Source organism: Symphalangus syndactylus, chromosome 4 (genome assembly GCF_028878055.3).
Source record: "Symphalangus syndactylus isolate Jambi chromosome 4, NHGRI_mSymSyn1-v2.1_pri, whole genome shotgun sequence".
In the NCBI taxonomy this organism is placed as follows: Eukaryota; Metazoa; Chordata; class Mammalia; order Primates; family Hylobatidae; genus Symphalangus; species Symphalangus syndactylus.
The window spans coordinates 43,045,842-43,068,747 of NC_072426.2; the positions used below are offsets into that span (position 1 = coordinate 43,045,842).

At 40.5% G+C, this 22,906-nt stretch overlaps 2 protein-coding genes across 9 annotated transcripts in view; both read left to right on the forward strand.

The window, feature by feature from the left end:
* TET1 (tet methylcytosine dioxygenase 1) overlaps window positions 1–22,906 on the forward strand; it is a 147,265-nt gene that overhangs the window by 97,465 nt on the left and 26,894 nt on the right. For 6 of the 8 annotated variants that reach the window (XM_055274474.2, XM_055274476.2, XM_055274479.2 and 3 more), the window contains 3 exons: window positions 5,228–5,318; window positions 5,883–5,976; window positions 20,891–21,102. In XM_055274474.2, coding sequence (XP_055130449.1) covers window positions 5,228–5,318; window positions 5,883–5,976; window positions 20,891–21,102 — 397 coding nt within the window. The remainder of the gene's footprint in view (window positions 1–5,227; window positions 5,319–5,882; window positions 5,977–20,890; window positions 21,103–22,906) is intronic. The other 2 variants (XM_055274480.2, XM_055274481.2) reach the window with 1 other exon arrangement.
* LOC129480572 (small ribosomal subunit protein uS8-like) lies at window positions 347–4,243 on the forward strand. Its single transcript, XM_063637205.1, has one exon. It carries the CDS (start codon window positions 3,254–3,256, stop codon window positions 3,605–3,607), a length of 354 nt encoding a protein of 117 aa, XP_063493275.1. The 5' UTR covers window positions 347–3,253; the 3' UTR covers window positions 3,608–4,243.

Below are 22,906 nucleotides of genomic sequence, written 5' to 3' on the forward strand. Positions count from 1 at the left end.
ATCCTAACTAAGATGGATTAAGTAAATCTATAACCATTTTTCTGTGGGACCTTTTGGTTCTGCTCACAAGAATGGAAATTCAACTCATAATTTGGAAAAACAAATTTGGAAAAGGTAAACCCGCTCAAGTGGAAAAATAGGCTGATATATCTCTCAATGTTGAATGTCTGTCAATTTGTTGTGCATAGCATAAGAATGAATTTCCTAGGCCAGGTGCAGTGGCTCTTTCCTGTAATCCTAACACTTTGGGAGGCCGAGTCAGACGGATCACTTGAGGTCAAGAGTTCGATATTAGCCCGGCCAACATGGTGAAACCCTGTATCTACTTAAAATTCAAAAATTAGTTGAGCATGGTGCATGCCTGCAATCCCAGCTACTCGGGTGGCTGAGGCAGGAGAATCACTTGAACCTGGGAGGTGGAGGTTACAGTGAGCCAAGATTGTGCCACTCCCCTCCAGCTTGGGCAACAGAGCAAGACCCTGTCTTAAAAAAAAAAGAAAGAAAGAAATAACTTAATAGTTTATTACAGTTTGTTTATTCTTCCTATATTCAAAAAAATTTCAACTTACAAGCCTTTCATTATATTTTTGTGTGTGTGAGAAGATACATGTGGAGAATGTAAAAACATGTATAAGTTAACAGTTATAAAATATATAGCTGGCAGTTGCTGTCCTACTCTAGAATTGAAGCTGGTTTATGTCTTTTTCAGTGTCTAGTGCTTTTACACTCTATCCAGTACGAGATCTAATACTGTCTTTTTTTGTCCAAAGAGCACTTGATATTCTGAAATAATATATTTCTATTTCTCTGCAATACAAAGTGTACTTATGTATAAAGAAATTCCATAATCTTGGCCACTTGAAGAATTCATAAGCCTTTCTGAATTTTAACATTTTAACAAATTTGTTTAATTCTGATTTCCTATTTGAAAAAATCAAAGAATAACCAGTGTGCTAACATGAGTCATGTGCTAATAGCTGACTCATGGACTGATCCCTAACCAATGTATTTCTACATTTTTGTGCCTTAGGAGTCATTGAAAGAACACTGTGAACCAATTAGTTTTATTAGTGTGTTAAAAGCCCTGAGAAAATCTTGCTGGGTAAAGATTCTCAGGCAGATCTTATGAGAAATTTCCTCAGTATTTGAAACATGTGAAAGCTTAATTTGAATCCTGTACTGATTAGTTACTGTCTATGGCCAAATTTCAGGTAAGCATTCTTCTAAGAAACCTGTTGATTTTAATATAGCTGTAAAAAAATAGGGAAATTAAATAGATAGTGTCATTAAAGTTCGTTAGGCTGCTTGAAGCCCCATTATTTTGTTTACCATTCAACTATGATAGAATAAGCTTTGTGAAAAATCTGTTTTGAACCTCATCCAAATAGGTTTAGTTATTGGAAGTCTTACTTAAAATATGGCTCCAAGTCACAAAGACTTAAGATTTGCCTTGACCAAAGGTGATGTTTTTATTAGAAGCAGGTGGTTCCATAGGGAGGATAAGTATATCACACTGATTTTTTAACAACAGTAGAAAATATAGTGTTGTGTAGTAATAATATTGAATTCTTGTCTTTCCAAAGTACACTTGTTGTTCTGAAATAATATCCTTCCATTTCTCTGCTCATTGTTCAATACACAGTGCTTTTTAGGTTTTTGTTTTGTTTGTTTGTGGATATGGGGTCTCACTTTGTTACTCAGACTGGTCTTGAACTCCGGGGCTCAAGTGATCCTCGTGCCTCAGCTTCCTAAAGTGCTGGGATTACAGACATGAACCACCACACCAGCTAACACACAGTTTTGACAAACTGCAATGTGCCAGTTACCAAGGATAGGCTGTTCTGAGAAGAATCTCACAATTTGGAAAGAGTGACAATGCTGTCTGAGTGGAGTTGAATTGGGAGAATAAGTTTCTTGAATTAAGGAGAGAAGAATGTAATCATGATAATGGCTTCCATTCTGGAGCTCTTACTACAAGTCTGATATTGTGCTTGCTTGACTTGTTATTTTCACAGCAGCTCTTCAAAGAGAGGGCTTATTATCCCCATTATACAAATGCAGAAACTGAGGCACAGAGAATTTCATAGCTATCCAGTAACTGAACTGGGACTCAGAGACAGCAGTCTCAACTCCAGAACCTATCCTTATAACGTACACTCTGGTGCTTAATAAAGGTGAATTATAAAAGAAAGAACACTTTTCGGCTAGGTGCAGTGGCTCACGCCTGTAATCCCAGCACTTTGGGAGGCCGAGGTGGGCAGATCACGAGATCAGGAGATGAGACCATCCTGGCTAACACGGTGAAACCCTGTCTCTACTAAAAAATACAAAAAATTAGCCGGGCGTGGTGGCGGGCGCCTGTAGTCCCAGCTAATCGGGAGGCTGAGGCAGGAGAATGGCGTGAACTGGGAGGCAGAGCTTGCAGTGAGCCGAGATCGCGCCACTGCACTCCAGCCTGGGTGACAGAGCGAGACTCTGTCTCAAAAAAAAAAAAAAGGGAGAGAACACTTTTCTAAATATCCTTACAAATGGAAATAAACACGTGCCTTTAAAGTTTATATACCTGAGCTAGACTACTTTTTCTATGTGCATGGTTCTAAAAGGATGATTGTCTAGTTTGAAGACCCTTTCCTTATGCAAAATAACTAGTCACAGCATATAGGAATAGACAGCCAGGCATTCAAAGTTGAATAAGTACCTGCAGTGGACTCAGCTGTTTTATTTACTGTCACTAACATGTCATTAGTAAATCATTACATGTGAATTTATTGTGCTCATTGTGTAGAAAAAGGCACTTAAAGACAGAGAAACAAAAAGTTACTTACCCAGTCACTTTTTATCAAATCATCCCAAGTAGTACCATCATATCTGAGGTTAAAGAATTTCCATGGTGGAATTATGTTCTAGCAAAATAATCTAGCAAAATAATATCTAGATTAGGATTCCTCAAACTGAGCAGTATTGGTATTTTATCCTTTGTAATTCTTTGTTGTGGAGAGCTGTCCTGTGCATTGTGGGATGTTTAGCAGCATCTCTGTCTTCCACCCACTATAGGCCAGTAGTAATGCATACACGTAACTGCCGAATTGTCACAACCAAAAATGTCTCCAGGTATTTCCATGAGTCCCCTTAGCGGCAATATTCTCCTGGTTTAGAATCACTGCTGTAGATCACTAAGAATAAGATAAAATCTATCAAGTGTATCTTACTTAAGAAGCCACAACTCTTTCTGCCATCTTTCCGCACCGCCACAATGGTGTGCATGAATGTCCTGGCAGATGCTCTCAAGAGCATCAACAATGCCGAAAAGAGAGGCAAACGCCAGGTGCTTATTAGGCCGTGCTCCAAGGTCATCGTCCGGTTTCTCACTGTGATGATGAAGCATGGTTACATTGGTGAATTTGAAATCATTGATGACCACAGAGCTGGGAAAATTGTTGTAAACCTCACAGGCAGGCTAAACAAGTGTGGAGTGATCAGCCCCAGATTTGACGTGCAACTCAAAGACCTGGAAAAATGGCAGAATAATCTGCTTCCATCCCACCAGTTTGGTTTCATTGTACTGACAACCTCAGCTGGCATCAGGGACCGTGAAGAAGCAAGATGAAAACACACAGGAGGGAAAATCCTAGGATTCTTTTTCTAGGGATGTAATACATATATTTACAAATAAAATGCCTCATGGACAAAAAAAAAAAAAAAGAAGCCACAGAAGTAGGCTGGGTGCTGTGACTCATGCCTGTAATCCCAGCACTTTCGGAGGGCGAGGCAGGTGGGTCACCTGAGGTCAAGAGTTCGAGACCAGCCTGGCCAACATGGTGAAGCTAAAAGTACAAAATTAGCCAGGCGTGGTGGCGCATGCCTGTAATCCCAGCTACTTGGGAGGCTTGGGAGGAGAATCGCTTGAACCCAGGAGGCGAAGATTGCAGTGAGCCAAGATCGCATCACTGTGCTCCAGCCTGGGCAACAAGAGTGAAACTCCGTCTCAAAAAAAATAATAATAATAAAAAATAAAGGTGAAAAAGGAAGCCACAGAAGTAATTCCCCTAGTATTTGACATCCAATGAAAATGACTTTTTGGTGTAGGTATACCATGCCTAGAAATTCATGAAATGCAGAAATTCCCCAGTAATTCTTGTTACACGTGAGTCTAAGGGGGGCCAAGTTAAAAATAGCATTTTTTAAGAAACATAAAATTCATGCTCACAAAAATTCAAGTGGTGCGGAAATACGACGCAAACATCTTCCTATACTTCCATTCTATACAAAAGAACATTATTGATTTTAATTTTGTTTCCATTTTTACAAAAATTTAAAACAATCTTTCTACTTGGTTTTTTAATATAATGATATTGTGGATTTTTAAATGTTTTATAAATATTATTGTTTCAATAGATTTATTGTATTCCACTATATAAACATCCCGTAATTTATTTAAACCACATGTTATTGACAGATGTTCAGTGTTTTGCTCTCTTTTTGATATTACAAATAATTGTAACAAGGAACATTCTTTTGTAATTGTGCAAATGTATAGTAGAATAAATTGTCTGCAATGAAATTGCTCAATTTTCCTAGTACTTTGGGAGGCCAAGGCGGGTGGATCACAAGGTCAGGCGATCGAGACCATCCTGGCTAACACGGTGAAACCCCGTCTCTACTAAAAATACAAAAAAAAACTAGCCGGGCATGGTGGCGGGTGCCTGTAGTCCCAGCTACTCGGGAGGCTGAGGCAGGAGAACGGTGTGAACCCGGGAGGTGGAGCTTGCAGTGAGCCGAGATTGCGCCACTGCACTCCAGCCTGGGCGACAGAGCAAGACTCTGTCCCCCCCCAAAAAAAGAGAGAGATTGCTCAATTTTAATAGGATTCTGAGGGCAACCTTTAACATTTATTGTTCTTGGATAACTTTTAGTATTACACCTCAATTAATACAGATTTTTTTTAAGCAGGAGATAGGAGTATAAATATGACCCACATCTTAAAATATTTTTTTTTCTCCTCTGATTTTCAGAGGAAGAAAGAATTCGTTAGGGGCAGGAAGAAAGGAACATTAAAAGTTAAATTCCATGGGCTGTTGTCCTTGACTTTAATTATCCAATCTTACCAAAACCTTGTCAAGATTCATGGTTCTGAATTGAGGGGGAACAAAAAGTATAAAAATAGCTTCTCCTGTCCCCTATGCAATTCTGTAAAGCTTTGGGTCTAATAATCTTATTCCTTCCACAGATCGAGTTATACAAAAAGACAAAGGCCCATATTACACACACCTTGGGGCAGGACCAAGTGTTGCTGCTGTCAGGGAAATCATGGAGAATAGGTGAGGAAATACGCTTCCCTGTTAAAATCATTCTTACTGTGGATCTGACTCAATGGAGATAAATCATCTCTAAGAACAAACGCCGTGATTGAAAAATGATCAGGAGTATGAGTTGGATGTTTCTTAGGGCCCAACAAAAGAGGGGTGTCCTTGTGTCCCTACTGAGCCACCCATCGTACAAGCTGTTGGGCACATAAAAGCACCCACAAAGCAAGACTAGTTGTCTTTGATAAACTCGGAAGTACTTTTTATATATCGTATAATGGTAGAAATAGGTCAAATTACCACCCTTGACACTGCATACCCTACATTCCCATTGCTTGTCTTGCACTCAGCCTATTTTTTAAAGAGTGATCTTTGAGGATAAGTGAGTAGGACTGGTTAACAAATTAAAATACCTGCCACACAAAAGCAAATGTTTAACAAAAGTAAATTATGAAGAGTGTCTGATTTTTGAACTTCTGTACATCTGTATCTTATATACATTAAGATGTTCAAAGCCAAAGCCTTCAAGTACAGATTGCAATTAATTAGTACATTCCCTTCACTGTGTTTTATACTTAGGTATGGTCAAAAAGGAAACGCAATAAGGATAGAAATAGTAGTGTACACCGGTAAAGAAGGGAAAAGCTCTCATGGGTGTCCAATTGCTAAGTGGGTAAGTATTTCCTATTTATACATTTTTTTGAAACTTGTTATTCCAGAGCTGATATTTATACATTTACAATAGCCAGAGTGACCTGTATTTTATTTATTCATTTATTTATGTAATTTTTGAGACAGGGTCTTTGTCGCCCCGGCTGGATTGCAGTGGTGCAATGACACCTCACTGCAGCCTTGATCTCCCAGGCTCAAGTAATCTTTCCACCTTAGCCTCCAAGTAGTTAAGACTTGCCACCAAACCCAGCTAATTTTTTTTTTTTTTTTTTTTTTTTTTTTTTTTTTAGTGGAGAGCTCAAGTGATCCTCCCGCCTCAGTCCCCTAAAGTGCTGGGATTACAGGCATGAGCCACTGTGCTGGGCCAGATTTTTTAATAGATTTTTAAGAAAATTGGCCATTTGCGATGAAAGTTGCAAATATATTTTCTCAGTTTGTTGTGGTTTTACCAGTTAGATTTTTTTTTTTTTTTTACTGTAATCAGCTTTTTCATCTTTTATAGCTTTAGGGTATTGTATCTTAATTAGAAAAGTCTTTACCACTTGTAGGTTATAAATCTTTCATTTTTTTTTGTAGTATTCTAATGATTTTATTTTTTTTCTATAATGAAGTATTTTATATTTATCCTGGTTTAGAGTATTGGTAGCTATATACACTTCTCCAGATGGCTACTCAGTTATCCAACACCAGTCATTTAATTGTACATCTCTTCATTATTGATGTGTATTTGTTTATATGTGAGAATTCTCTATTGTGTTAAATCATTGTCTTTAATCAGTATGAGATTGCTCTAATTATTTAGATTTTATAATGTTTCCATGTCTGATAGGCTAATTCCTTTTAATTTTTCAAAAGTGGTCTGACTATTCTGGTTTATTTTATCATATTAGTGTATAAACACCATGTTTCATTACAAGAATAAAATCCTACTGGTATTTTTATTAGAATCATATTAACAGAATTTGGAGAATTTACATATATTTCATGTTCAGTCTTCATATTCTACATATTGCATCTTTACATTTGCATATGCTTTCTTTTGTCCTTTAGGACTGTTTTAAGGTAGAATTTACATGTTCCTTGTTTTTGTACGTATTTCTCTTGTGTATCCTCTAATACAATTAGTCCAACAGACTAACTCTAATTTTATATTGCTTTAGAAATGATGGTCTCCTTACTTTGTTTCTCTCTTCCCATGGGGATCTTTCCAGGGTTTTCCCATCAAGTGTGGGTTGTCAGCCCAGCATGGTGGCTCACGCCTGTAATCCCAGCACTTTGGGCGGCCGAGGTGGGCAGATCACCAGAGGTCAGGAGTTCGAGACCAGCCTGGCCAACATGGTGAAACCCCGTCTCTACTAAAAATACATAAATTAGCTGGGCATGGTGGTGGGCACCTGTAGTCCCAGCTACTCGGGAGGCTGAGGCAGGAGAATCACTTGAACCCAGGAGGCGGAGATTGTAGTGAGCCAAGATTGGGCCACTGCACTCCAGCCTGGGCAACAAGAACAAAACTGTTTCCAAAAAAAAAAGCGTGGATTGTCAGAGAATGCCTTTCGGGGGAGGGAACATTTAAGCTGAGAAAGGAGTGACAAAAAAGAGCTAAGCAGGCAGAGGATATGCAGGGAGTAGCATTCCTAAGCAGAGAAAACAGCAAGAACAAAGGTCTTGGGTTTAGAAATAAGAGTCCAGTAAAAAAAATCTAAGCAGAGTCATTTGAAATTAAGGGGATAGGCCGGGCACAGTGGCTCACACCTGTAATCCCAGCACTTTGGGAGGCCGAGGGGGGCAGATCACCAGAGGTCAGGAGATTGAGCCTATCCTGGCTAACATGGTGAAACCCCATCTCTACTAAAAATAGAAAAAATTAGCTGGGGGTGGTGGCGCGAGCCTATAGTCCCAGCTACTCGGGAGGCTGAGGCAGGAGAATCGTTTGAACCCCCGAGGTGGAGGTTGCAGTGAGCCTAGATCGCGCCTCTGCACTCCAGCCTGGGCGATGGAGTGAGACTCCGTCTCAAAAAAAACAAAAACGAAAAACGAAATTAAGGAGATAATTAATAGAACCAGGTGGGGGTAAAAAGGTGAATGATTTTGTAGGCCATAGTGAGGAGCTGAGGTTTCAGCCCATGAGTAACATGAAGGCCTTCATGTTTGAATAACAAACAGGTATTATCTCCTGCAGTTTTAGTGGGTTAGGAATCCAAGTGGTGCTTTTGGCATAGGCTCCTATGAGGAGGCAATCATCTGAAAACTTGACGGGGGAAGAGTGGTGCAGCTGGAAGACCCACTTCCAAGTTCCCTTACTGGAGGCCTTAGCTCTTTGATGGCTGTTGGCTGGAGGCCTCAGTTCCTCCTCATCTTAAATGTTTCATAACACAGCAGCTTGGTTTCCCCCAGAGTGAGTGAATCAAAAGAGAGCAAGGAGGAAACTACAGTCTTTCTTTTATCACCTCAAGAGGTTGAGGCCAGGAGTTCAAGGTCACAGTGTACTGTGGTGGCTCCTGTGAATCCATAGCCAGCCACTGCATTCCAGCCTGAGCAACATAGCAAGACCCCACATCTCTTTTTTTTTTTTTCTTTTCTTTTAAAGAAAGAAACAAAAAAAAATAAACTAGATTCTCAGAAGCCCCAGTTATAAATCTCCCATCCTGGCTTTGTGGTAATAATTTTCTTGCTTTCCACCTTTCCCTGCTAGTTATATATTTCTCAAACAGTATAGTTTTATTTTGTTTTGTTCTTTTGTGTCGGGCCTATCCATAGTACCTTGTATATTTGAAATAAATCACACAATTGGTTCCCAATGTCTGGCGCTGATAGTTGTTACCGATTTATTGAGCTATATCTGTTAGCTATTTCTGAATTGTTCACTCCTTTGTCTATTAAGCGGTAAGGAATGAATATGTCCTCACGATGTGGCAGCTGGCTTCTCCTACTGTGAGTCCAAAAGAGAGAAAGGTAACTAGGCTTATTGGTGGGATTGGGGTGATTTCTTTTTCCTTTCTTTAAAACCTTTTCTAATATAATAATAATGACAGTGATATAAAGAATTGTAGTGTATAGTTTTTCGGGGTTTTTTTTTTTTCTTTTTTTTTTTTTTCTTTTGTTTTTTTTTTTTTTTTTGAGACGGAGTCTCGCTCTGTCTCCCAGGCTGGAGTGCAGTGGCGCAATCTCGGCTCACTGCAAGCTCCGCCTCCCGGGTTCACGCCATTCTCCTGCCTCAGCCTCTGAGTAGCTGGGACTACAGGCGCCCGCCACCGCGCCCGGCTAATTTTTTGTATTTTTTAGTAGAGACGGGGTTTCACCGTGGTCTCGATCTCCTGACCTCGTGATCCGCCTGCCTCGGCCTCCCAAAGTGCTGGGATTACAAGCGTGAGCCACCGCGCCCGGCGGTTTTTTTTTTTTTTTTTCTTAAGAAGGCAGATATAAACGCTGTAGCTTAAAGATTTTGGTAACAACTTTATATTTAGTATTTTTCCGTTGCCTGGGCTAGAGTGCGCTAACCCAGGGGACCCCAACCCCTGAGCCATGGGCCAGTAGGCACCTGACTTCACGGCAGGAAGTGAGCGGCAGGAGAGCAAGTGAAGCTTCATCTGTATTTACAGCCACTCCTCATTGCTAGTATTACCACCTCAGCTCTGCCTCCTGTCAGATCAGCAGTGGGATTAGATTCTCATAGCACTGCAAACCCTGTTGTCAACTGTACATTCGAGGGATGTAGGTTGTGCTTTCCTTATAAGAATCTGATGCTTGATGATCTGTCACTGTCCCACCTCACCCCCAGATGGGACCATCTAGTTTTAGGAAAACAAGCTCAGGGCTCCCACTGATTCTTTCTGATGATGAATTGTATAATTACTTTATTATATATTACAATGTAATAATAATAGAAATAAAGTGCACAATGAATGTAATGTACTTGAATCATCCCAAAACCTCTGCCCCTGGCCCCACCCCTGTGGAAAAATTGTCTTCCATGAAATGACAGACTCTGGCTGTTGCCCAGGCTGGAGTGCAGTGGCGCAATCTTAGCTCACTGCAAGCTCTGCCTCCCGGGTTCACGCCATTCTCCTGCCTCAGCCTCCCGAGTAGCTGGGACTACAGGCGCCTGCCACCACACTTGGCTAATTTTTTGTATTTTTAGTAGAGACGGGGTTTCACCGTGTTAGCCAGGATAGTCTTGATCTCCTAACCTCGTGATCTGCCCACCTCGGCCTCCCAAAGTGCTAAAATAGGTTTTTTAACTGATTATATGTCAGAAAAATCGTAATGTTAGTCAAACTTTATTTTTCCAAACTTTCCAGGTTATCTTACTTAAAATATTCACATTGTTTACTGCTTTTGCATAGAGCAATGCCGAGCCTAGAATTAGCACTTAATAAATTTGTGTTGAGTGAATGAATATGGAGCTCAAATATGACTATTTAGAAAATGTATTTTAGGGCTGGGTGAGGTGGCTCACGCCTGTAATCCCAGCACTTTGGGAGGTCGAGGCGCATGGATCACCTGAGCTTAGGAATTTGAGACCATCCTGGACAATATGGTGAAATTCCGTCTCTTAAAATACAAAAAATTAGCCAGGCGTGGTGGCACGTGCCTATAGTCCCAGCTACTCAGGAGGCTGAGGTACGAGAATCACTTGAACCCAGGAGGCAGAGGTTGCCGTCAGCCAAGATTGTGCCACGGCACTCCAGCCTGGGCAACATCCAGAGTCTATCTCCAAAAAAAAAAAAAAAAAAAATTTCCCATTTGGGTGTGGTGGCTCATATCTGTATATCTGTAATCCCAGCACTTTGGGAGGCTGAGGCGGGAGGATCACTGGAGCCCAGTAGTTGGAGACCAGCTTACACAACATAGTGAGACTCTACAAAAAAATATATATATATTTTTTGTGAGACGGAGTCTCGCTCTGTCGCCCAGGCTGGAGTGCAGTGGCTCGATCTCGGCTCACTGCAAGCTCTGCCTCCTGGGTTCACGCCATTCTCCTGCCTCAGCCTCCTGAGTAGCTAGGACTACAGGCACCCGCCACCACAACTGGCTAATTTTTTGTATTTTTAGTAGAGACGGGGTTTCGCCGTGTTAGCCAGGATGGCCCTCCATCTCCCGACCTTGTGATCCGCCCACCTCAGCCTCCCAAAGTTCTGGGATTACAGGCGTAAGCCACCACGCCTGTCCAAAAATTTTTTTAAATTAGCCAACTGTGGTGGTGTGTGCCTGTGGTCCCAGCTACTTGGGAGGCAGGACAATTGCTTGAGCATAGGAAGAGGAGGTTGCAGTGAGCCATTATTGGGCCACTACACTCTAGCCTGAGTGACGGAATGAGCCCTGCCTACAGAGAGAAAAGAAAGTTGAGTATCTTGAATTTGAATTGGCATCTTGAAATAGTATGGCTATGGTATTTATTATTAGCTATATTCTGAGGGATGAGAAACTGAGGATTAGAGCTGGGAATCTGCTGGAGTTGTCCACCCCACGCTTAAACTTTAGGTAGAGGTTGAATGAAAATTGGAATTAAAAAATGTCCATGAAGGAAAGTGGGAAAAATTTTAAAACAATTTAAAAAAAGAATTAGATCTGTCTGTATTCTACATAGTTTGTAGAACTTTACCATGAGGTTATTTTGAATGACACTAGTGCAACTGGGTGGACTATATGTGGGTGAGGGAGGAAATGAAGGTCAAAAATTTGAATTAAGAAAGAGAATATATACATGCTGCCAGTGAATTACATTGCTCCAAATTTACTTTTAATCTTGGATAATGTTCCTTTTTTGTGTATTTGTTATAAAACATTAATCTATATCAAGCATCATTTCATGATTTCATTTTTTAAAATCTCCATGTATATGCTTAGGTTTGTGAATAGTATTAAAGTTCTGTCCTAAACTGCCCGCTCACCTTTTTTTTTAAGTTGTGTTTCTCTTGTCTTCTTTTTTTTTGAATCTTGCTCTGTTGCCCAGGCTTGAGTGCAGTGGCACAATCTCGGCTCACTGCAACCTCTGCCTCCCAGATTCAAGTGATTTTCCTGCCTCAGCCTTCACCATGTTGCCCAGGCTGGTCTGAAACTCCTGACCTCAAGTGATCCACCCTCCTCTACCTCCCAAAGTGCTGGGATTACAGGCATGAGCCACCGCGACAACCCTCTTGTCTTCTTTGCTTGGAAGAGAGATCTATTGCTTCTCTTTTTAATGATCACACACAAAAAGTCTAACAGCAAATTCTAACTGGCCAGCACCACTTTCTGAGCCATTCTTACATTGTTTTGCCTATGTGCTCAACACTGTTTTATTTTTCTCTTGAAATGTTTCCTTGCCAGGTGATCATTAATACTCTCACATTAATACTCTGCCTTTGGCAGAGATTTTTGACTATTTCTCTGCTGTCACTTTGGATCTTGTCAGAAACAAGTTATCTTGTTCTTCAGTAGATTTTGAAGAAAAGGGTAATGTAGTTTCTTAGATGCACCTTAGATGTTCAAGGAGAATCACTTGAACCTGGGAGGCAGAGGTTGCTGTGAACTGAGATTGTGCCACTGCCCTCCAGCCTGGGTGATAGCATGAGACCCTGTCTCAAGAAAAAAACAAAAAAAAAAAGTATTTTAAAAATTAGCTGGATGTCGTGAGTAAATCACATTTAAGAATTTCCCAGCTGGCCGGGCGCAGTGGCTCATGCCTGTAAACCCAGCACTTTCGGAGGCTGATGCCGATGCTTAAGGCGGATCACTTAAGACCAGGAGTTCAAGACCAGGCTGGCCAACACGGTGAAATCCCGTCTTTGCTAAAAATACAAAATTAGCCAGGCATGGTGGCGTAAGCCTGTAATCCCAGCTACTCAGGAGGCTGAGGCAGGAGTATACCTCTTTGTATACTTCCCCTCTTGAGCTTCTGGGGTAATGGCAAAAGTAGGTAGAAGAAGTCAAACAGTGGATGGCCTCGTTGGCTCCAATGCCTGAGTGCTTCACATTGGGCATCATATGATGAGTTCCCCACTGTGCGATTGCGTATTAGTCAACACAGCAGATGTGGCAATGAATACCTACAAGCGATTTTTTTTTTCTTTCGAGATGAAGTCTCGCTCTGTTGCCCAGGGTGGAGTACAGTGGCGTGATCTTGGCCCTCTGCCTCCCAGGTTCAAGCCATTCTCCAGCCTCAGCCTCTCGACTAGCTAGGATTACAGGCCTGTGCCACCACACTCAGCTAATTTTTATATTTTTAGTAGAGGTGGGGTTTCACCATGTTACCCAGGCTGGTCTGGAACTCCTGACCTTAAGTGATCCACCCACCTTGGCCTCCCAAAGTGCTGTGATTACAGGCATGAGCCACCACGCCCGGCCAATATTAAACTGACTTACATGTTTTTCTTTACTTAAGCTTATTGTCTGCTAAAGTACCATTAGTACTCTTCTTATGTTAGTTTGTTTACTCGCTTATAGAGTTCATTTTTTAAGGAAATTTTAATTCAAGTATAATATACACACAGAAAAGTGTACATACCATAAGGTACAGCCCAGTGAAGTTGTACAAAGTGAACATACCCATGTGACCAGTGGCCAGATCAAGACATTACCAAAACTTCAGAACCCCGTTGTGTGAACTCAGTCATTAACCCCTTTACAAAGGTTGAATTGTATTGTAAAAGTCTCATTTTTCTTGTAATATGTAGATAGCTTTAAATGATGTTAACTGGTGACTTTTTGGAGGAGTTGGCCACCATAATGTTGTTTTGAAAAATGTACTCTACTTTGTCTCTTACATGATTATTGATAAAACTCGAAAGTGACCTTTCTTTGGAAAGATACCCACTACACTTGACATGAATGTTGCTCCCAGCTCTGAATCTGATCTGGAATTTGTATGCCGCCCAGATCATTTGTGGCACTGACAAAGCACCCTTTGGAAACCTTACAAATAAGATTGTGTTACAGGGACTTATTTTTTGCTTTAAAAAAATAATCTTTTTAAAAAAATTATAATTTACATCTTGGATACTTCCGCTTAGTTTGGTTTTTAATTTAACTTTTTTTTTACTTTTTTCTTTTTTTTTTTGAGATGGAATTTCATTCTTGTTGCCCAGGCTGGAGTGCAATGGCACAATCTGGGCTTACTGCAACTACCATCTCCTGGTTTCAAGCAATTCTCCTGTCTCAGCCTGCTCAGTAGCTGGGATTACAGGTGCCCCCCCAACCAAGCCCAGCTAATTTTTGTATTTTTAGTAGGGATGGGGTTTCACCATGTTGGCCAGGCTATTCTCAAACTCCTGACCTCAGGTGATCTGCCTGCCTTGGCCTCCCAAAGTGCTGGGATTACAGGTGTGCCTGGCCAATTTTTTTTTTTTACTTTTTAAAAAACTATTATTACTTTTTTGAGACAGAATTTCACTCTTGTCGCCCAGGCTGGAGTGCAATGACATGATCTCAGCCCACTGAAACCTCTGCCTCCCAGGTTCTAGGGATTCTCCTGCCTCAGCCTCCCAAGTAGATGGGATTACAGGTGCCCACCACCAAGCCTAACTAATTTTTTTGTGTTTTTAGTAGAGATGGGGTTTCACCATGTTGGCCATGCTGGTCTCGAATTCCTGACCTCAGGTGATCCACCCGCCTCGGCCTCCCAAAGTGCTGGGATTACATGCGTGTGCCACAACGCCAGCCTTTTTAAACCTTAAATTTTTTTTAAATTGTGTAATCTTGCTCCTTCTAATATTAGTTTTTAAATTTAAAAATTATATATACATATTATAGATATATTTCAAATTTTAAAAGCCATTACAATTTTAGCCTGTGCTTAGAGATTATAATTTTTAGCAGTTTAGGTATACTCAAACTAAGAGTTAGGCTGCGAAAATTTTCTGTTTTTTGAGACAGGGTCTTGCTCTGTCACCCGGGCTAAAGTACAGTGGCACAACTCACTGCAGCCTTGACCCAGGCTCAAGCAATCCTCCTTCCTCAGCCTCCCAAGGAGCTGAAACCATAGGCACTCACCACCACGCCAGCTAGTTTTCTGGGGTTTTTTGTAGAGACGGGGTCTCATTTCATTGCCCAGGCTGGTCTTTAACTCCTGTGCTCAAGAAATCCTCCTACCTTGGCCTCCCAATGTGTTGGGGTTACAGGCATGAGCCACCATGCCTGGCCAGAACTTTTTTCTTTTCTTTGTTAAAAAAAAAATACCAAGTGTTGTGGGTTTTTTAATTTAAAAAAATTTTTTTTCTTTTTTTGTTTTGTGAGATGGAGTTTCACTGTTATTGCTCAGGCTAAAGTGCAGCAGCGCGATTTCAGCTCACTGCAACCTCTGTGGTTCAAGCGATTCTCATGCGTCAGCCTCCCCAGTAGCTGAACTATAGGTTGCACCACCACACTCGCCTAACTTTTGTATTTTTAATAGAGACAGGGTTTCACCATGTTGGCCAGGCTGGTCTGAAACTCCTGACCTCAGGTGTTCCACCTGCCCTGGCCTCACAAATTGCTGAGATTACAGGCTTGAACCACTCTGCCCTGCCCTAATTTTTGTATTTTTAGTAGAGGCGGGGTTTCACCATGTCGGCCAGGCCAGTCTTGAACTCTTGACCTCAAGTGATCCACCCACCTTGACCTCCCAAATTACTGAGATTACAGGCATGAGCCACCATACCCAGCCTGTTGTTAATAGTCAAAAAAATAGAAACAAAATACTAAGCTAGGAATGATCATTTTTGTCATTGTACACCTAAGGTAAAAGTAGACATCATGATTCAATTTGCATTGTAACTAGCAAAGTTGGGTGTCTTTACTTATTATTAATTTTTATTTCTTCCATGAATTCACTCTTCATAACCTCTTTTTAGGTTGTCTTCTAATTTTGTAAATATGTATAATAGACCACATATGTATAATATGTGTATGTATAGTAGACCATGGCTGGGCGTGGGACCTCACACCTGTAATCCCAGCACTTTGGGAGGCTGAAATGCACAGATTGCTTGAGGCCTGGAGTTTGAGACAAACCTGGGCAACATAGCCCGACCTCGTCTCTACCAAAAATACAAAAAAGTAGCCAAGCAGGGTGGCAAGCACCTGTAGTTCTAGCTACTTGGGAGGGTTAGACGGGAGGATTGAATGAGTCTGGAGAGCTTTTAAATGATGTTAAAGGCTGCATACAGTGAGCCGTGATCGAGCCACTGCACTCCAGCCAAGGTGACATAGTGAGACACTGTCTCCAAAAGAAAAAGAGAAGAAAACAAAAAAAGAACAATTTTAAAAGAACAAATTTCAATTTAGAAGAGCAATTCCCTGATTTGTTTAAAAAACGTTTCTCTTGAGGATTGGAGAATTACCTATTGGGTACAATGTTCACTATTTTGGAAGTGAGCATACAAAAAGCCCAAGACTTTACCATTGCCCAATATATCCATGTAATAAAACTGCACTTGTACTCTCTCTCTTTTTTTTTTTTTTTTTTTTTTTTTTTGAGACGGAGTCTCGCTCTGTCGCCCAGGCTGGAGTGCAGTGGCACAATCTCGGCTCACTGCAAGCTCCGCCTCCCGGGTTCACGCCATTCTCCTGCCTCAGCCTCTCCGAGTAGCTGGGACTACAGGTGCCCGCCACCACGCCCGGCTAATTTTTTGTATTTTTAGTAGAGATGGGGTTTCACCGTGGTCTCGATCTCCTGACCTCGTGATCCGCCCGCCTCGGCCTCCCAAAGTGCTGGGATTACAAGCGTGAGCCACCTCGCCCGGCCTCTCTAATTCTTTAAAACCAAATTTTCTGGTCGGGCACGGTGGCTCACGCCTGTAATCCCAGCACTTTGGGAGGCTGAGGCGGGCAGATCACAAGGTCAGGAGATCGAGACCTTTGTGGCTAACACGGTGAAACCCCGTCTCTACTAATAATACACAAAAAAAATCAGTTGGGTGTGGTGGCGGGCGCCTGTAGTCCCAGCTACTCGGGAGGCTGAAGCAGGAGAATGGCGTGAACCCGCGAGGCAGAGCTTGCAGTGAGCCAAGATTGCACCACTGCACCCCAGCCTGGGGGACAGAGCCAGACTCTGCTCAAAACAAAACAAAAAAAACAAATTTTCCTGACATGATGCTCATTTACCCTTCCATATGAACCTTAGAAACATGCTAAATTTGAATAAATTGGGGGATTTGTGGCTAGACATTTAGGATTGGCTTTCTCATTTAGGAACACTATTATGTTCTTCTAACTGAACTTTCTTTTATAACCTTCTCTTTATATTTTTTATAGTTTTATTCTTAGGTTTTTTGCATCTTTCTGTTTTTTAACAATCTTACTGAGATATCAGACTTTAAACCATACTTCTATGTGGTTATTCCTAGTATACAGTAAAGCTATTGCATCTTCAGTATATAAGGATCCACTTGTTTTACTCTCTTTAAAAATCGCGTAGATTTTTCTGTGATTCTCTTGAAAAATATTCTAGAAAGACTATTATATCTATAATAATTGTGTCCTATTATTTTAATACCAGTCATATATCATATTGTCTATGTTTCAAATAGGACTGTAGAACAATTATGAAGTCTGTATACCAGCAAGAAGTTAGTGAATATAGTAGAAAAATAATTAAATGTCACCATAGTATTCATTGACATTAGGAATAGATAGTATATTTTTGTACAAACAGAACAAGAATGTGTATACCTTTAGTGTTCTCCTGGTTTTTGGAAGGAGAGTAATTAAAAAGCTGTTTAAATACTTGTTTTTTCTGTTTCCTATATGCATGTGACATGACTAGAAGCCAAATTTGCCTACTATAACAAAAACCTCTATGGGGCTTTGAGCTGCTTCTGCCCAAGCCTTGAGTATTCAAGAATAATCTTAGCTACAGTTGCCTCTTGGAAATTTAACAGTATCTTTATCACAACACTCTCCTCTCCACCAACATAGGTACCTCTTTTCTTTTTTTTTTTTTTTGAGATGGAGTCTTGCTTCCGTTGCACAGGCTGGAGTGCAGTGGTGCAATCCTGGCTCGCTGCAACCTCTACCTCCCAAAGTGCTAGGATAACAGGCATGAGCCATGGTGCCAGCCTGGGTAGCTCCTTTTTACTGTGTTTTACTTTGCTAGGTGACAAATATTGTTGGACATATATTCATATGCTTATCATCTATTTCCATATTCTCTTTTGTGAAGTGCATATTCAATTTTCTATGGGGGCAATTCTCTGTATATGTTGTGTCGTATATATTATGCCAAATATTTGTAATGTAAATATATATAATATGTGTATATATATATCATGTCGAATATATGTCATGTAAATATTTCCTCCTGCCCTTTTGCTTCCCTTCTTTATTTTTTTTATTTTATTTTTTTTGAAATGGAGTTTCTGTCGCCCATGCTGGAGTGCAGTGGCGAGATCTGGGCTTACTGCAACCTTGGCTTCCTGGGTTCAAGGGATCCTCCTGCCTCAGCCTCCCAAGTAGCTGGGACTGCAGGCAGGTGTCCACACCCGGCTCATTTTTGTGTTTTTTGAAGAGACAAGGTCTCACCATGTTGCCCAAGCTGGTCTCAAATTCCCGACCTCAAGTGATCCAAACACCTCCCAAAGTGCTGGGATTACACATGTGAGCTACTGCACCCAGCCTGCTTTTTTTTTTTTACTCTGTTGCCCAGGCTGAAGTGCATGATGATAGCCTTGAACTCTCCATCTCAAGTGATCCTCCTGCGTGCCTTCTCTATTTTTTTATTTTATTTTTTTGGGGGGGATGGAGTTTCTGTTGCCCATGCTGGAGTTCAGTGGTGTGAGCTGGGCTCACTGCAACCTCGGCCTCCCAGGTTCAAGGAATCCTCCCCCCTCAGCCTTCTGAGCAACTGGGACTACAGGTACATGCCACTATGCCAGGTTTATTTTATTTTTTGTGGAGACTGGGTCTCAGTATGTTGCCCAGGCTGGCCTTGATCTCTTGGCCTCAAGCAATCCTCTCACCTCTACCTTCCAAAATCCTGGCGTTACAAGTGTGAGCTGCGGCACCCAGCCTTTTTTATCTTTTCAATTAGCAGATTTGGTAAGCCATTTTAAAATGCTTTGCCCACTCCTAGGTCATGAAGATGTTTTCTTCTAAAATTCTTCATTGCTTTATTTTTTATGTTTAGATATACATTATAATTCAAGTTGATCAGTGTGAGGTAGGGGTCAAGATTCATTTTCTTCCATAAACTTTGGAACAATTGGTCAGTTTACACATACACACACACACACAAACCTCTGATAGGGTTTTGATTGGGATTGCATTGAATCTAGAGATCAATTTTGGGAAAATTGACACAATTATAATAATGCCTATTCCATGAATTTATACTCCTCTGCATATAGTTAGTCCTTTGTTTAATAATATTTTTAGTTTCCAGAAGTCTTATGGATTTAATATTTAAGCAATTTATTGAACTCAGATTTTAATTTAAAGACTCCTAACCATTGTGCTTAATTTTCTATTGTACAGTGATGGAAATTTGGAATATTTAGAAAGGACACAAATTCTTCAGTAAAAAGCTTTTTAGCATTTCCTATGCAAAAACTTTATTAATGTAAATTCATTGTTAATTTTGACAACTTGAATATTAACCAGTATAATTTTGGTACGATATATATAATTTTGCATTTGAGATTATTTGCAAGCACTGTGTTATTATTTGGCTGTAAGAGGACATACAAATATAGAAAAAATTTTAATATAAATAATTGTGTCTAGGGGGAAGGTCCTAAAGCCAACTCTACTCAAGGGATGCCTTGGTAGCAATGATTGTTAACCATCTGGAGTGACAGAAGAAAGTGATATTGGGTAACTAACTTCTTAAGAAGTTTCCTCTCAAGTTTTGTAATATTATAGCAACAAAAAATTATGCTATTGGTTGCTCCATTCTGGTCACGTGGATGGGCATTTTCATCATGTCCTGGTTATGTACTGATTAATGTGGTCAATCTCTGCACTTTGTAGATTTTTGATACATGGAGGCAGTTTTAAATGGTTGGGTGGTTTTATGTGGTGACAACATTTGTATAGAATTTTTTTTTTGTGTGGTTAACACTGCGACCACTGAGCAAATTTTAAATACTGCTGAAGCCTTTTTAACATCCCAATAATTGGATGCAGTATTAAATAAATAAATAAATATTTACAATTAATTTTTCTATTTTGCATTCGCCAAGTCAACTAGACCACATTAGTCTTATGAATAAAATACATATAATGCATCCTTCCAATAGCATGTAAAAATCACAGAAATCACACTGGCATTCCTTTGTGTATATTAATTCTTGATAGTCAAATGAGTCACCCAAAGGAAAATCCGTAACATTCCTCAGATGGCCAAAATTCCGTTGTCAAGTTTATTTTTAATGTTGAGAGTTCTTGGTTATTTCCATCTAACTACATTAGATGGTTTTTTTCTGTCATCTACATTTGTTCCCTTGTGACATTTGTGGTATTTCAGCGCAGTTTTCTACCGGGCCCTCTCTTGTCTGTTGTGCAAACTGTAACAGCAGTGAAATAAAACACAGACTGCCTTGTACTACTTCTACAAATAATAACCACGTGTCACAGATTTTTGTTCCGCCTGTTGTTTGTTAGTCATATAGGCTCAGGTACTCTTGTGATGAGTCTCATAGAGGGAACTGTTGAGGCAGTGGAAAGTCCTACAGGGTTTTATCCCTTGAGAAGTAGTAACTTTAAAAAAACTAAAATATGGCCGGGCATGGAGGCATATGTCTGTAATCCCAGATCTCTGGGAGGCCAAGGAAGGAGAATTGCCTGAAGCTAGGAGTTTGAGACCAGCCTTGGTAACATAGTTAGACCCTGTCTGTAGAACAAATTTTATAAATTAAGTAAATAAACTAAAATATAATCATGCAGGACGTCAAAAGGAATATCCATTGCATTCAAATTTGGCATACTTGTCTTCCATAGATGAATGTATTCTGTTTTTTCAGGTTTTAAGAAGAAGCAGTGATGAAGAAAAAGTTCTTTGTTTGGTCCGGCAGCGTACAGGCCATCACTGTCCAACTGCTGTGATGGTGGTGCTCATCATGGTGTGGGATGGCATCCCTCTTCCAATGGCCGACCGGCTATACACAGAGCTCACAGAGAATCTAAAGTCATACAATGGGCACCCTACCGACCGAAGATGCACCCTCAATGAAAAGTAATTAAATCTGTTTTATACTGCCTTACCATTCAGATCTCTATTACATATTGCTAAAATTGTTAATTAGCTACCAACTATGCATATTATATGGGAGAATAGGATTTGAGTATTGTGGAATTAAAGAGAATGAACATTTCTGTAAAGAGAGAGTATTTTATAGTGAGTTAAGGTCAGTTTAAATCATTCTCCTTTGGAATATTACTTCACTGTGACCGGGTGCAGTGGCTCACGCCTCTAATCCCAGCACTTTGGGAGGCCGAAGCAGGAAGATCATGAGGTCAGGAGATCAAGACCATCCTGGCTAATACGGTGAAACCCCGTCTCTACTAAAAATACAGAAAATTAGCCGGGCGTGGTGGCGGGCGCCTGTAGTCCCAGCTACTCAGGAGGCTGAGGCAGGAGAATGGCGTGAACCCGGGAGGCAGAGCTTGCAGTGAGCTGAGATTGCGCCACTGCACTCCAGCCTGGGTGACATCCCTTCCCGAAAAGGGAAGCAATGAAAGAATATTGCTGACCCAACTCACTTCTAGAGTCTGGAGGAAAGGGATTTTGACTTAGAAGAATGATCTTCCACAGGAGTGTCATATCATTTTGCATTTCCTCTATTCAGTGTAAGAGAATATCTGTTTTTCTATAGTCTTACCAATGATTATGTTGGCAAATGTGAGTTTTTGCCTATTAAAAGAAATGACATCAGTGTAATTTTGACCTGAATTTCTCTTATGAATGAGAGTATTTTTTTCACATGACTAAAAACCATTTGGGTTTTTTTGTTTGTTTGTTTTAACCACCTGTTAAATAACCTAGCCCATTTTTGCAGAGAATTCCTCCATTTATCTATTTTCTCTCTGATGGTGCTATTAACTCTTATTCTGTGATATAATTTGCAAATATTTTTCTCAGTTTGTCTTTTTCCTTTGGCTGTGTTATCTTCCGCAAAAGGTTTTGTTTTTAATGCAATCAAACATACCCATCTTTTTCATTATTTGGATCTGGATCTTGAGTGGTATTTAGGCATGTTTTTCTGTGACTTTAAGCAAAGCAACATATAATGAAACCAATATTTTTCTCATCAACATTGTAGCAATATTGAGCGATATCCCAGGAACTGCTGTAGGTGGTTTCACTTATAATCACGGTTTCTAACAGCCTATTGACATCAAGTGAGAAATGACTAGACTTGTTTAAAATATAAATTTTTGAAATTTAAATCTCTCATACATTTAATGAATCACTGGTGAATAGTTGTAAGAGGAGATAAGTTTTGTTGTTGTTCTTGTTTTGTTTTTTTGAGACGGAGTCTCGCTGTCACCAGGCTGGAGTGCGGTGGCACGATCTTGGCTCACTGCAACGTCTGCCTCCCGGGTTCAAGTGATTCTCCTGCCTCAGCCTCCTGAGTGGCTGGGACTACAGGCGTGCGCTTTGGGAGGCCGAAAAGGGAGGATCATTTGAGGCCAAGAGTTAAAAACCTGGCCAGGCAACATAGTAAGACTTCATGTCTACAAAAAAACAAAAACAAAAACAAAACTGTTTGGGAATGATGGCACATGTCTGTAGTCCTAGGTAATTTGGAGGCTGAGATGGAAAGATTGCTGTTGCCCAGGAATTTGAGGCTGCAGTGAACTATGATGATGCCACTGAACTCCAACCTGAGCAACATGGCAAAAGGAGAGAGAGAGAGAACTTCATGGGCCTGATGTAATGGCTCATGCCTGATCAAAGCAGGAGGACTTCTTGAAACCAAGAGTTTGAGAGAACCTATCCCTACATAAAATTTTTAAAACCAGGGATAGGGGTGTGT

Coding starts and splice junctions, on each gene's coding strand:
- LOC129480572 (XM_063637205.1), top strand. CDS start 3,254: ATGGTGTGCATGAATGTCCTGGCAGATGCTCTCAAGAGCATCAACAAT.